Source organism: Sinocyclocheilus anshuiensis, unplaced genomic scaffold (assembly GCF_001515605.1).
Source record: "Sinocyclocheilus anshuiensis isolate Anshui unplaced genomic scaffold, SAMN03320099.WGS_v1.1 scaffold804, whole genome shotgun sequence".
NCBI lineage: Eukaryota > Metazoa > Chordata > Actinopteri > Cypriniformes > Cyprinidae > Sinocyclocheilus > Sinocyclocheilus anshuiensis.
Window position 1 is genome coordinate 476467 of NW_015557098.1, and position 15655 is coordinate 492121.

The window sequence follows — 15655 nt, forward strand, 5'->3', positions numbered from 1 at the left end:
TTGGAGGGAAAATATATTTTAATGCTTTTGTGTTCACTCAAAAAAGCATTGTGTTCCCCCGAGAAACTTTGCATTTTTATTCTTACCTCACATTATTTCTATCAAAAAAGTTTTGTGTGCAAAGTTCTTTCGTTCACAATACTTTTGCAAGTGAGTGCAGAAGTTTTGCAACGGAACGCAATAATTTTCCCCCCCTTCCATCTTTATTTATTTTTTTTACTGTCACCATGACCCTTGACATTTCCTTGAGCTTCTCTTTACCATAGATGATGTCCTCTATGTATGGGTTTTGATCAAGTTTTAAAAGACTAAACTAAATCTGTTCATCATATAAAGCGATCGTGTCTATTTACAAAACTTGGATTAAACCGCTTGATTCATATGAATTACTGTCACAACCTCTTTATGAACTTTTTGAAGCTTGAAAATGTTGGTTGTGTGGCCTTTCAATGAATAGACAAAAATTATGAGCGAATAATATCTTAATTTGTGTTTTGAAGATGAATGACAGTCTTATGGGTTTGACATGAGGATGATTAAATGAAAATTTTAAAGTCATCATGACCATGCTGTCAGTGTGAACAAGGCTTCACTGTTCTCTTAATTCTGAGTCAGATTTGTGGATCGGTGTCTGAGTCAGTCGTTTAAAACTTTTCTGACAAGTGGAGTTTCAAAACAATAACTTACCTGTTTGAGTCTGATTTGTGAGTATTTCTGACCGACTCAAAGTCATGAATCATTTGTTTGTGAATCAGACTACACTGGTCGTGCTGAATGATTGTTGTCATGTGCAACTCAATAGAAAGCCGTTTATTTATTGTCTTTATTTATTGCTTCTTTTTTATTACATGCAATTGAAAGTGGAAGGTCCACAAACGTTATTAAAAAAACATGAATTTTTTTGTAAAAAAAAAAAAAAAAAGATGTAAATCCAAAAAAGAATCAGTTCTTGATTCCCAATTCCACCCACTTCTGAAGAGGCTGAGGGTCAAGATCTGTATTTAGCTTCTTTTTAAAATCTATCATTTACTATTATTGCTGTAACCTTTTCTAACATTCAAATTAATGAGCATTAAACTGGCAAGGTTTTATAAAAGCTAGGTTTCCAGTAGCCTAAAGTAATGACTAAATAGTTATTTCGCTGTTGGTTAACATTAACTAGTCTGCACTGCTTAGGTGAACTAAAACAAAAAAAAAAAGAAGAAAATCATTCAGATGTGGAAAAAGTACATATATTTTAAATCATATACAAAAAGACCTGGAATATGTTTTATAAACGTAAATGGTCCATTTTGATTTCACATTGACTTTCAGAGATGCAGGGAAGCAGAAAACATGTAAAAGGAGAGTTTTATGGGAGGAACAAAGGAAAGAGAAATGTCACTACACATTGCTGTAAATCAATACGGTGAGGCTGGATCCGATTTTGGGCAGCCTTTAGAGACCAAACAACACTTGGATTAGACAAACAGACTGAAAACAGATCTATCATCAATCCTTATATTCCAGCAGGCAATCAGCTTTATAGAGAACGCTGTAATTGCGTACCACCGTATCAGCAGTGCTAGAGCGAGAACCGTAAGACAGAGGAATTTATCTTCTGTTACGTTCTCTCCCTCTTGCTCTATTTCTCTGTTTTCTTTCATGCACGCCCTCCCTCTCCTTCTCAAAACACACTGGCGGGCAACAGAGATCTGTGCTAGGCTCTGAGGGCCTCCACCCCCAAACACAACGAGAAATTAGCTTAAGTGAGAACCATTATAATTATCAGGTGATCATTAAGCGTAATTACTCCAGTCAACTTGGGCTCCCCCCTGGGAGACTTGAAAAAGAGGGAAAAGAGAGGAAGAAAGAAAGGCTCTGGGAGCGCTTTATGATCCAGGCATGAGAAGAAATGCCTAAAAAGACTGTAATTTCCACCATTTAGATAATATCCTCTAAGCTTGCTTTGGTCTCTGGCTGTAGATCTTTCTGCAGTTTCATTCTGAAACCTATTTCATCCAGCGACGGACTCAACGTTCACAACACTAATAAGACCATTAAAATCACTTTTTCAAGTGGTGCTTTCTTTGGCAAACATATTGCTCATCATAATTTGAACATCTAGGAACCTAAGCAACAATATAGCAACACATTAGCAACTGCACAACAACACCCTGGAAACCAGCTTCATTGGCATTGTGGAGGTGACTTCTGCATGACCAAGCATCATTCACAGTTTGGAGAACCCTCTTAATTTGAGACACTAAATAACCAATTAGCAACCACCTAGCAACACCTTAGCAACAGCACAACAACACCCTGGAAACTTCATACGCTTACCTAGCACTGTGAAGGTAATTTTTGCATGGGCAAGCATAACTCACAATTTTGGTGGACTCTGACTTAGACCAGTAAAAAAAACTAGCAATGCCTTAGCAACCACCTAGCAACACCACAGCATCACCCTGGAATCGCCCTACTTTAACCCAGCACCATTAAAGAAACCTTTGCATGGGCAAGCATTACTCACAACTTTAGGGGAATCTTTTGACTTGGACCAGTATATAGCAACATATCAATGCTCTAGCAAACACCTAGCAACAGCATAACAACACCCTGACAACCACCCACATCACTCTAGCATTGTGAAGGTGACTTCTGATGGGCAAGCACAACTTACATTATGGTGGGCTTTTTTGACTAAGTCCACACTCTAAAAAATGCTGGGTTAAATACAACCCAGTACTGGGTAAAATAGGGACAAACCCAGCAATTGGGCTGTTTTGACCCAGCGGTTGGGTTACTACCCAGAAGGTTGGGTTAAACATTTAACCCAACCGCTGGGTCAAAACAGCCTAATTGCTGGGTTTGTCCCCATTTTACCCAGCACTGGGTTGTATTTAACCCAGCATTTTTTAGAGTGCAGGAAAAAAACACCGAGAAACCACACAAACACCTTAGCAGTTGCAGTGCAATGACTACTGCAACTTAAACACTGTAGCAGAGTGGCAGTGAGTTCTATTCATATTTTCTTCAGACAATGTTCAAATGTAGTTCTATTTTTTTATTGTGTCAAACAAAGAGCGATTGACGTAGGATCTGGGCACCAGCAGAGACACAAAGAGATGTGACAGATTGAACAGGGGAACACAGGCGCACTGATCAAAAAGACAGCTTCTGAAACAATGCCAATACAAAGACCGAAAACAAACGACAGGAGAGAGAAAAGGATCCAATCTGCGTGCGACAGTTGAGGTTGCAGTCGCAATACACTTGTCACTCGAGGAGGTTAACAAGCAAATGAAGGAAGAGATGCTCCTGTCACCATGTCTGGAATTGTGTGTGAAGTTCAAATGGAATATTTAAATCTGGAAATGAGGCTGCATGGAATATGTGGCTTCCATTGGTATTCCAGATGCTGGTTGTATAAACGTTTCTTTCCAAAAGATGGTTTTGAAATTGACCGGCCATTCTTATGATGCTTACCTTGTTAGACTTTCAATCCCACAACACTGACATTCTCAAAAAAGCTCTAAATATCTGTGAGTGAGGCCTTGGATTCTTGTTAACCTGGCTGACCTTTGTCAGACTAGGCCAAATGACCAATCTGGTCGAACTGCCATATTCATGAAGAGTTGTAACCGCTTCAAAACCTTTCATTGAGCAATAATGGAGGTCACTGTGCTCCTGTGAACCTTTAATACCATCACTTTTTTTACACTGGCATCCACATTTATACACTGACACAACTCTGTATCAGAGGCTTATGGAGAGATATTTGAATCTGGTGCAGGTTTTGCTCTGTCATGCACTGTGAACTCTGGGACTTTTTTATAGACTTTTGCCCGAAGGCAGCTGTGCTACTGCCCAGTTTCATGCATGAGAACACCTCCTGAGGAAACTGGTTTAATTCAGGCACCTCACCTCACCATCAGACCTGCACACACAGGAATGTGGTAAATCGCAGGCTAAAAAATGCTGCCAGGTAAGAAGGCAGCCAGGCATGTCTGAATCCAATTTTTGCATAACATCCCATCTACTAAGATGCTTTCATCTAGTTGGCTTTTGAAGGCAGAATATATGTATTCCTTCTTTGATATCCCATATCTGTGCACAAGGCTTGGCGGCTGGCGGAAAGAATAAAAATGTCATCTTAAGGAGTAAAATGATTTCTAAATTCCCAATGTTTCAACATATGATGCAATTTCAACTTAGAAATAACATTTTAGAGATTAAATATTTTCTTGGTTATGTTTAAAACTTCCTTGAATTTGTTCTAGATCAGCGGTTTCAACCGCGAGGGGTGGCCTCAGCAAAAAGAGGGCTGCAGCATGACTTTAAATGATTTCAATTGTCATTATTAACATTTATTAATAATAATATAATTCATATATTAAAACAATCTAACTTCATTAAAAGGATATAAAGAAGATGTAAACTGAAATCAAATTTGTTTCGATAAGATCCTTAGACATGATATTAAGGTGCCTTGTAAGCCTGAGGTAGTTTCATCAGGAACTCAATTTTAATATCATAGAAAAGGTCCTGATTACTTATGCAAATAAGACATTTTAATTTTTAATACAGGTCTACAAACAGTTATGAATCAAAACTAATAGAACAATATGTCCTAGACAGATGAGACAAATGTAGAGCCGCTTGGCCACAATGACAGACATGTGGAGACCAAAAAGTGCTTTGACTGCTTTGATAAAAAAAGACAGTAGCAGCAACTGTAAAGTGTGCTGGTGGAAGCTTTATTGTTTTGGGGTTATTTTCTGCCTCAGGCCCTGTCAGCTTGGCATCATAGGGTAAACCACGAATCCCCACGTTGTACCAGAGGACTAATCCACATGAGACAGTCTGTCAAAAAGCTAAAGCTGAAATGTAGACATGTACAAAGCAGACCATGCAATAAAATAACTCAAAACCCTCAAGCAAAACCACAAAAATAGTCTCAAAAAAGATTAAATGCTGGGCTATCGATTGAAATCCAAGACCTCAACCTCATAGAAGTGGTGTGGGGGGACTTGAAACAGACTGTACATATAAAAAAGCACAAAGTCAAGAGTTCTGCATGGAATATAAAGCAGTGATTTGTTAATGTAGGGCACAGATACACTTAAAACTCCTACAACAAGCCACTTCTGCCACAAGTACATTGGAGCAGGTATTTTTCCACAGAAGACTATTACATCTCACTTCTTTTTACTCTGTTTTGAATTCTTACTTGTTGTTCAGGGTGCATTTCTCTACTTTAACACCTAAGTTTTACACCTAAAGAAATCCATGGCTCTTTTGAAAAATATGATCAAAACGATACAAGCTCCTACGAGATGAAGACTCCAGTCATATAAGTGACCTAGAAACAGTTTTAAAGAGTGGTTCCATGTTAAGATCACATTAACAACTGAGTACTATTCACTATATCACAGTTCATCCCATCATTAGACTCTTTTAAAGGTGAATCATGAGTGACAAATACACCTATTTTGCTATTGCTTTTCCATGGCCCTGCATCTGGTGTCTGTATAAAGACCAATGTTCTATCAGACAATGAAAAGAAAAAAAAAAGAAAGAAATGAAAGAAAGAAATACTAAGTGCACCACTAAGAATAGATATCCAAATATGTACATATATATTTTTTTCCAAACCTATGTCCCAAAATGATGGATCTTAACAGTAATAACGAATGGGTTTAAGAAAAACTAATTTAGCATGGATACGAGAGTGGCTTCTTCTGAACCACCACATCTACTGAAATATTCAGTGAATTGTATTAAGTTTTCATGCACATGTAATTTCTCTTCAATCATTTTTTGAGAGTGCATGAGAGCTATGAATAAAATGATACTGAGCTAAAAACAATTCAAGCGTCGTTTCTCTGGCTTTGGCAAAATGATTACAGCTCTGAAGCTTTTGAACCCAGGAAAAACTGTTTTACCTGACACCTGTGCCACTCTCCAAATGGAGCGAGAACACTGATCGCAGAGTCGTTCATCATTTTAAAACGGAGCAGAAGCAACCATGCATACAGGCTAGAGCCCTGCACGGGCCTCAAATATAGGCCCTAGCTCGGCCCTGGCCCGAGCCCGTCTTTTTTTTCCCCTTCTCCCAAAACAGCTTATACTACTGTTTCAGCTATATTAAAATAGTTCAGTTTTGTATGTAATGTCAAAGTGATTATATTTCGTTTCGTTTTTTTATTAAGTTAATTTAGAAAAACGTTTGGAGCATTTCTTTGTTCGTTAAATGTAAGTTTTTGTTTTTTAAAGTAACGACCAAGCGGCCAGCGGCAGACAGTGAGTTGATCATAGCCTATGTTTGATCAATTGACTTGCTATTGGTTAAATCTATAGATATAAAACAGTTCAAGCATATTACAATGTTAGTTTAAATGTTTTACCTATATAAATGTGCGCTATTAGATGCATATCTAATCGTTTGTGCGGAGAGCTAAAGCGCGCTTTACAGGACATGGAGGAGCCGGCGTGATCACTTGCATTGGAAACTGTGACGAGAGGGGCGGGGCCGAGAGCCGTGGGAATGGAGCGCTTTTATCCTTCCGGAGCTCCACCGTGGGACTCGAGACCGGTGAGTGGCGCAGGTGTCGTGCATTAGCATTTACTCCACCGGCCTTGCTCTGTTCCCATGGTTCTCGGCCCCGCCCCTCTCATCACAGAAACAACTTCAAATATGCCGTAATTATTGTTCATAAAGGTAAGAGTAATACATCACGCGGAACTGTAAAGGGTCTACTTTTATTTGTGTGCACTCACAATATCAACAAAGCGTTGTGCTTTTATAAAATAAAGGATACATACAGGATGTGCTTTCTGCAATTTCGGCCAGGAGCGCTTCACAATGATGAACCGAAACTCAGCGAATACTTGCCTCAAAAACTTGCTAAATATATCTATAGAAAGCTTTAAAATTACTACTTTAAAACGAAATAATAATTCGAATCAAAAACAAAAATTCTTTTTACGGATTTTATACAATCCGTAAAGATGCATTTCTCAGGATCAGGATCGTCGTCTTCATCTTTGCGACACGGACTCAGAAAACACTAATTTATTAATAAATAATTCAAATATCTCATTATTTCCCCCCCGACACATTCAAGGTAATTACTTTTGTTGGGGCTTTGCGGCACGCTTTAGCCTATTGCGTGCGTTTTTTGCTGTCATGTGCAAGGATATGTTTGCAGATTCTGTACCGCCCATGACCAATTGACTCACTGTTTGCCGTGGTAATCAAATCAAGACTCTTCCAAAATACAGCTTTTCTGAAGCATAGGGAACTTTTAGTAACTCCCCACGCTCCAACTTCTCCCTGATGCTCTGCATGGTCAACTGTCACCTATATGCTAATGCGTGTGTATGTGCGTTGCGTAGGCTATATCGGGACCCGACGGGCTTGCAGACCTCTAATACAGGCTACACCTGCTGTCCACACTCACTCTCATTTACCCTTTATTATATCTGTACCTTATAGTTCTCAAGGGGAAATAAATCATAAAATTACTTTTTATTTTGCTCACCTTGCAGCTGTTCAATGAGGGTCCATGCCATTCTGGAGCCCTGGGCGTCAAACACCACATGACCCTGAAAGAGAACGGAAACATTTTTATACTGCTGTGTCTATCGCTCTCTTAAATGTTAGTATAGTATTATCTATATGGTATTCATTGAATTAACTTTTATTTTTATGTTTTCAGTTTTCATTTTAATTTTAGTTTAAAATGAGATTTTTATTGGTTCTTATTTTTGTAATATTTCTATTTTATTATTTTATTTTTATAATATTTCTATTTATCTTTTTTTTCAGTTTTAGATTTAGTAATTTTACCACACACACGTCTCTTATTTCAGTTAACTAAAATGTTTTTTTGTTGTAGATTTAATTTACAATAACAACATTAGTTAGCATATTAGTTTTACTGTGGTATCACAATTGTGTATCACTGAGTATCATTAAATGTATAGGTACTGACTACTGAACCTTTATGTAGTCAAAGATGTCACTCACCGAAACCCCCTCGAAGGAGCTGGTGTTGAGGGCTCGGTAGATCTCCGCAGTAATGTCCTTGTTATTGTAATTAAAATCTTCCAATCTCCGTCCCTTCGCCTTCAAAGGCCCCACTGTCTTATTGAGAGCCAGAGCCAGGGCCCAAACTGCATCATACGCCAGAGGAGCTTCTTGAAACCCTCCGGTTTCCTCAGGATTCTTCCCACCCAGTTTGGACATCAGCTGTGCTAGAAACTCCTGTGAGGTCTGGATCAAAAGAGAGGTTGTACGGTATCATCTGGCATGCATATGAAAGCATACGCACCTGGAATAAACTTAGTGCGCTAACAAGAGCTTATGCTTGATGGATTTTAAGCATGGCTTCACTGTCGCTACAAAAGCACAGAACTGAAAAAAGTGCCAGACTTCTGACAGCAAAAATGCGAGAGAGGGGTCAAGGTAAGTTACAATACATTTCATTACCGTGGGAGTGCATCATATAGACGGAGGTACTTTTCTCCTGTGTGTGAAATCTTCATTCACACACACCAGGACCTGAAGCGCCAAAAATAAACTCCCGCTTTCACACACACTCTGAAGATGTTCCATGTCATTAAGGGGGTACTGGGAAAATAAATAGAGTTGGCACGCTCTTATTGCGGCGGCATATGAAAACCGATTTCCTTGACATTTTTCACACCTTATAGAAACAGCTGAGGCACCTTCCTCACTTCAAACAGGTGCGTTTTAGGAAATGAGCCAAGCTGCAGATGGGCATCTGGTGATTGCTTGATGCAAATGGACAGTGGAGAAAGTGTGCGCATGTGTGCGGATAGAAACTGCGTGTCAAGAAGCATTTTGGCTCTCTTAAAATTACACCCTCAAAGTGAGGGACGGTAAAGCGAGGATGAGGGGAACAAATTATGGTGATGCTGAGCCAATTTAGCATGGCCATCTTATCACAAATTGGCCTGTCCAACATGACAGTTTTTTTTTTTACGTCAGATGTGAAGCATAGGTGTCTGGATACATGCCCAGATTGCTCCGGATCCAGGAAAACAGCAGGGACATATGCGTCGAGCCCATTCCCAGCACAGAGCACCGGAGTTGGGTGGGCTCCAGACAGCACCCCCTGGAGCTCACACCTGTCCATCCAGCTCTCCCAGGGGGACAGCAGTTGGACCTGAGCGCACTGACCCCTACGTGACTCTTCGGGTTTTCAGATCTGAGAATAGCGCATACACATCTAAAGATATGACGGTAGGTTAAGGGCTATTCTCAGTGGGGAAATGGAGTTAGTTAACTAATGGAGTTAGTTAAGCAGAATGAAGCTTGTGTACGCCGTGCTAATCTGATGAAGATGTTATTGAAAAGCGCGCAGCATATGGGAACATACGGGGCACTGGTGGACAGTCATTATGGGTTTTTCAATGGCCGATGAGGGCATGTGGAGAGCAGGGTGGCTGATGGCCAACAGACACAGAATATACAGTAATTCACTGATTCCAAATAAGAGAAAATACAGAAATACAGAAAAAGCTGAAACACTTATTCTACACAATATTAACTAATAACGATTTTTTTTAAGAAGTATTTCTTGTGACTGTAAGCATGTTGCTGTGCAGCTGCTAGGGGGTTCTTAATGTATTCTATGCAGTTAAGGTGTTTTTAGTGGTGGAGTGGAATGTAAAAGCTAGTCTGTTGCTATATGATTTCTTTAATATTTCTGGACTGTATAGACAATTTACAGACTTTGTATGAGGTTTGTTTGGAGCTTCAAAATCCAGTTGCTAGGTGGTTGCTTACTATCTCAAGTCAAAAAAGCCCACCCAACTGTTAATATATATATATATATATATATATATATATACACACACATATATATACAATATATTATATTATATTCTGCTCTATAGATAGATATGGCTTGAGTTCCTTTGGAAGTCTGGTTCTGCCATGGGATTAAAAAAAAAAAGGTATTTGCAACTTTTTATTTCACAATTCTGACTTTTTCCTCACAATTCTGAGTTTATATCTCACAATTAAAAAAAAAAAAGTAAAAATTATATTCCACAAATCTGACATTTTCCTACAACTGCAAATGTATATATCACAATTCTGACTTTATAACTTTATAAATTCGAAATTATAAAATATAAACTCACAATTCTGACTTGAATTGAGATACCATTCTAGTCCACAGCACAAATGCAGCACAGTCTGGGCCTGGCCACGGAACACAAACTGAGAAATTGTTATAATTAGGAATCAGGAAAAAAAAGATTATTCAGGCCCACTCACCAGGTTAGAGGCCCCTCGCACTGTCTCCGGATTGAGCATGACTATCTCAGTGGTCACATGACCCTCCACAGCTTCTGTCATCTGCTCCACAGTGCAGTTGATGGATGGGTCTTTGATTTTGAACCAGTTGTCAGCATACCAGCCAATCAGAAACCACACATACTTTTTCCCATACAGCTTCTCCTTATAGACCTGCAGTTGGGTTGTGTGAAACAGGTCGGCTTAGGGAATGAAAAATGAACAGAAACACCATGTTTCCCCTTTGACATTGAAAAAGATTAATAATGCTCAGCTGGATGGCTGATTACTGACCTCACAAAACACTTTCCTGGCTTCCGTTTCGTAAAACAGTCCCACAATGATGCGAGCATCTTGCCGCTGCAGGAGCAGAGCGAGAATTGATGATTAGAATAAAGAAATGAATGCAACAATTTGCAATAGTCAGTGAATTAGCATCAGAGGGAGGTTCCTTTGAGTATTTGAGAGTGCTACTATGCATAACGCTGCAGTAATTTTGGTTTGGACAAGCAGTCCAATCAGTGGTACTTTCCCCTCTCAGCGGTGTGCTATATTCCTCTGGTGGTGCTCCATTAATCTTGTGCACCAAAACTAGGGCAGCACACATGGCAGGCCTTTGCTAAACAGGCAGCCAGGGGCCCAGCCGTCACTAGAGATAGCAGGATGAGGAGGCGGTAGGGCTGGGGGGAAACAGATCATCTGACCCATGTTCCAATTAAAATGATTCTCCTCAAGAACGAGATCAGATCTCCACACTGTTGTATTTTACTCCCGGACTTCAATGATGTCCTTTGGCATGACAGACCCAGAGATAGCAATAAAGGTGTGTGTGTGTCTGTTTTTGGGGGAATCTTAAAAGCAACAAAAACCTAAATAAATAAATTTTGCTTAAAGAAAACACAGTTTCCTAAACACATTTCCCCCAAATATTCATACAGTTGAAATTTAGCTATAAGCTAAGACTGTAAAATACATAAATACATTTAGTGAATCGTCCCTGTACAAATAAACAAACAAAAAAATAACAAAAATATTTTGTTATACTAGTATTTGTTGTTTAAATAAATCAAATCACTATATGACATACTATGTTGTTATTTAATATTAAAGAATATATATTTTTTGTTTAAGTTTTGTTTGTTTATGTTTATTACTTATTTATAAAAAAAACGTAATATTTTTGAGGAGGCAGGTTATAAATTTATAGGTGTTAATATTTATTGGGGAATAAATGTTGTCTTATGTATTAAAAAAAATCATTGTATTATGGCATTACTATAATAGGTCAAGGTCAAGGTCAGTTTATTTATATAGCACATTTAAAAACAGCTAGTGTATGCCAACGTGCTGTACATATACAAATAAAGTAAATATAGAGATTAAGAGAATAAAAAGAAATGACTCAAAAACACATAATCAATACAAAAACACATTAACATATATTTCATCCAAAAGCCAAGGAATACAGATAAGTCTTCAGGCGGGATTTAAAAACAGGAAGGGAAGGCGCAGATCTAATGTCCAGAGGTATGCTGTTCCATAGTCGAGGACCGGCTACAGAAAAAGCCCGATCCCCCTTAAATTTCAAGCGAGAGCGAGGTATATCTGTTTTTCAAAATTCAGATCAGTGTCAAAAATCACACCTAAGCTTTTAGCAAAAGGATGAATGTTTGATGACATAGAATCTAGATAAATAGTGATATCAGAGACAGCACCTGGGGGTCCAAAGACAACAATCTCGGTTTTGCTCTCATTTAGTTGGAGAAAGTTTCTGCCAGTCCAGCCTTTAATATCTTCAAAGCAATTAAAAAGGTCAGAATAAGAGTGATCAGAGTTGAGAGGAATGTAGATCTGAGTATCGTCAGCATAACAATGATATGAAATATTATATTTCCTCATGATCGAACCCAAGGGGAGCATATACAAACAAAATAAGACAGGCCCCAAGAGGGACCCCTGAGGTACCCCATAGGTGAGCGGTGCAGAAGGAGAGGACGAGTGTCCAATCATCACCTTAGCTGATCTATCGGAGAGGTATGATGAGAACCAATCCAGTGCCGTGCCCCTAATGCCAACTTCATCCCTTAGACGATTAAGAAGGGTAGCATGATCAACTGAATCAAATGCAGAACTAAGATCAAGTAGCATTAAAATAGCAGATTTACCGGAGTCCAAAGCAAGGAGTAGATCGTTCGGCACCTTCAGCAGTGCAGACTCGGTGCTATGGTCGGCTCTAAAACCAGACTGAAATTTATCTAAAATATTGTTTTGTGAGACAAATGAAGATAACTGATTTAAAACAATTTTCTCTCAATTTTCTCAAAATAGGGTTGGTTGTGTCTAAATTTGGCTTCTTAAGAAGAGACGTGATCACTGCTTGTTTGAGGCATATAGGAACACCGCCACTGTCTAAGGATCTGTTTATAATAGCCAGTACACTAGGGCTGATAGTATCCAGGACCTCTCTAAAGAGCTGGGTGGGGATAACACCAACAGGAGAAGTGGTAGGCTTAATCTTGTGAACTCTATCGCCAAGCTCAGAAAGGGATATTGGTTCAAACCGTTCAAAAAAAGCATGACAAGTGAGTGGTTCAGAGGGGTCATGACTGCACATTGTAACAGTAGACCGTATGGCGTCCACCTTTCCCATAAAAGAATGTAGGAATGCTGCACAGGTCTCTGGAGTACTGTCCAGACCAGAAGTGTTTAGCAGGAGAAAAAAAAAAAAAATAGTATTTAACGTATTAAACAGAATTTTTGGATTGTGTGAATTTTTAGATATTAATTCAGAAAGATATTCAGTTTTTGCAAAGAGTGTTTTTCCAAGAGTTCATAAGACACTTGCAGTTTGTCTTTCTTCCATTTGCGCTCAGCTTTCTGACATTCCTGTCTGAGAACTCGTATATTACTATTTATCCAAGGTTCTGACCTTCGTTTGGGTTTTGAAACTTTAAAAGGAGCAACAGAATCTAAAACACAAGAGCAGGCATTATTAAAAATAGTTATCATCTCTTCTATTACAAGATCTGAGTCAGGAAGTTTTAACACACTTTCAGACAGAGAAGAGAAGGCCTCAGAGAAAAGACTGTCTGTATCAGAGGTGACAACATGAGAAACAGACCGTGAGGAAAATGATACTGTAATACTATAGAATAATAATTAAAAAAAAATACAACTTAAACATCTGGAAGTGTGTCATGCAAATAATGCCACGATCTTAAAAACAGGCTTAAAAACTATGACCTAATTATGCGTTAATATAATTTTTTTGGTTTTATTCATCTGATTTTGTGGTGAAATGTGACCTTGGACGTGTTTTCGTGAGATTTCATCTATTATGGAAAAAGTTTTATTCAATGATAAGCAGCTCTACTAAAGACAGTAGGGGCAGTTCAATGTTGATTCAGTTCAGTTCAATAACAGTATCAATGCTGCAATATTCATCAATTCTGAACAAATTCGATTCAGCTATAAAGCGGAAGACAATAGTGCCATTATTTAGCTCAGTTCAGTTTTGTTTTGTTCTCATCCAATAGTGTCAATGCAGTCAAACTGATGATATTACTAAATATTAAGTGTATGTTTGGCATCTGTCTGAGAATTGTGCGATTCTCTAATGCGGCACTGACAGCAACACCTGTACTCCGCCATGGCAGTGAGGTCATAAACGAAATGAGTAAAAGTGAAAGCACCTTGAGGTTCTTGACGGCCACAGCAGGATCCGTGAGGAAACTTTGCCTCACGCTGATCTCAATGCCTGCCTCCTTCACCCTCTGCTCTAGATCATCCAGAGTCTGAGAAAGACAGAGAAAGAACGAGATTAAAGGAGAACAGAGAAAGAGAGCGAGGGAAAGTAAAGAGCATAGAGATGAGAAAAACATCTGCAGATAGACGGGAGGTGAAAAAGCAAGAGACGGGAAAGTATATTATTGCGGCAGAAAGGCAGAGATAAGACAAGCATGGAGAAAGAAAATGAGGGAAGAAAGAAAATTAGAAAGAGACTGGCAGATTACATTTATTTTGTTGGGACTTGTTTACTGTTTACTGTCCTGCGTGTACCAATAAAACAAGCGTGTAAATTTTAATACAGTCTGTATAACCTCAGGCTGCAGGAGGAAACAAAGAAACTGAGCCGAGATACAGCCCACAATCCCACATCCAAGATGTTGTCTTCTACAGCACACAGATTCATTTTACCTACATAGATAGCATACAAAACAACATGCTATACCCTGAAGTAAAGCAAGTGCTTCTCAAACCCTCAGTTACGTAAAATATAGCCTGTCTGAGTTGCATGACTATATATCTAGACATCAGGCATTCACTGCATAGTGTTTTACAAGGATGGTGTCTGTCCACACTAGAAGAAAAAATACTGTGTGTAATGCGATAAAATCTAGCCAAGATGTTAACCTAAATCAAAATAGATCCTTTCTTGTCAAAAGAAAATGCTATAATCAGATCACATTAGCCAGAAGTAGGGCGGTTTCAATGTGTGGTGGGTTTCAATTTGATTCAAAAACTGTTTTTTGCTCATTCAGAATGATTTAATTTGATTTGATACACAATTTCATTTATCTGAATCAATTACAAAAATATTTGGTTCATTTAATAACCACTCAATTTGTTTATATGCATGTATAGGATTCTTTAAAGACCCCCTGTGGTCTTTAAAGAAATCAGTTTCTGGTTCAAACATATATGACTGAATTAATCTAATATTGCCACTTGCCATTGTGTAGCGTTTATTACTTTAGGTAACCGAGTGCAAGTGGAGTAGGTCCAAGCTGATGCGACTAAATGGAGGCGGGGACTAATTTGCATATTCATATTAATTCGCCTATACCAGGGTTAGGCAAGTTCGGTTCTAGAGAGCCACAGTCCGGCAGAGTTCAGCTCCAACCCTAATCAAACACACCTGAACAAGCTAATCAATGTCTTCAGGATTAATAAGTGAGTTTTTTTGAGCAATATCAACTGACTTTAAACTTAAATGTTTTCTGCACAAAAATTCACCAATTGAACAATGATACAAGTAACATTTTTTATCTTAGAGAAAATAATGCAGAAGTTTCCATGCAATGAAAGCATTTTATTTCAGTTGAGGTCATGTAAATAAGGTGGCAGCTGTGAAATATGATCAGAAGCCTTGAAAAGCTGTTTGGAAAAAAATTCAGGGAGTTACGGATGAAACAGAGAGTGTATGCACCCATGGCGCTCAAGAACATTGCTCCACTGTCAATATTAAAGGTCACCTATTATGCAAAATATAGTTTTACATGGTGTTTGAACATAAATATGTGTTGGCAGTGTGTACACAACCACCCTATAATGACAAAAATA

At 38.6% G+C, this 15655-nt stretch overlaps 1 protein-coding gene across 2 annotated transcripts in view; it reads right to left on the reverse strand.

Moving 5' to 3' along the window:
- Positions 1–15655, reverse strand: part of gabbr1b (gamma-aminobutyric acid (GABA) B receptor, 1b) — a 121819-nt gene that overhangs the window by 31339 nt on the left and 74825 nt on the right. For both annotated transcript variants that reach the window (XM_016472365.1, XM_016472364.1), the window contains exons 10-14: positions 14005–14106; positions 10607–10672; positions 10295–10486; positions 8015–8260; positions 7527–7590 (exon numbers count right to left, since the gene is read on the reverse strand). In XM_016472365.1, coding sequence (XP_016327851.1) covers positions 7527–7590; positions 8015–8260; positions 10295–10486; positions 10607–10672; positions 14005–14106 — 670 coding nt within the window. The remainder of the gene's footprint in view (positions 1–7526; positions 7591–8014; positions 8261–10294; positions 10487–10606; positions 10673–14004; positions 14107–15655) is intronic.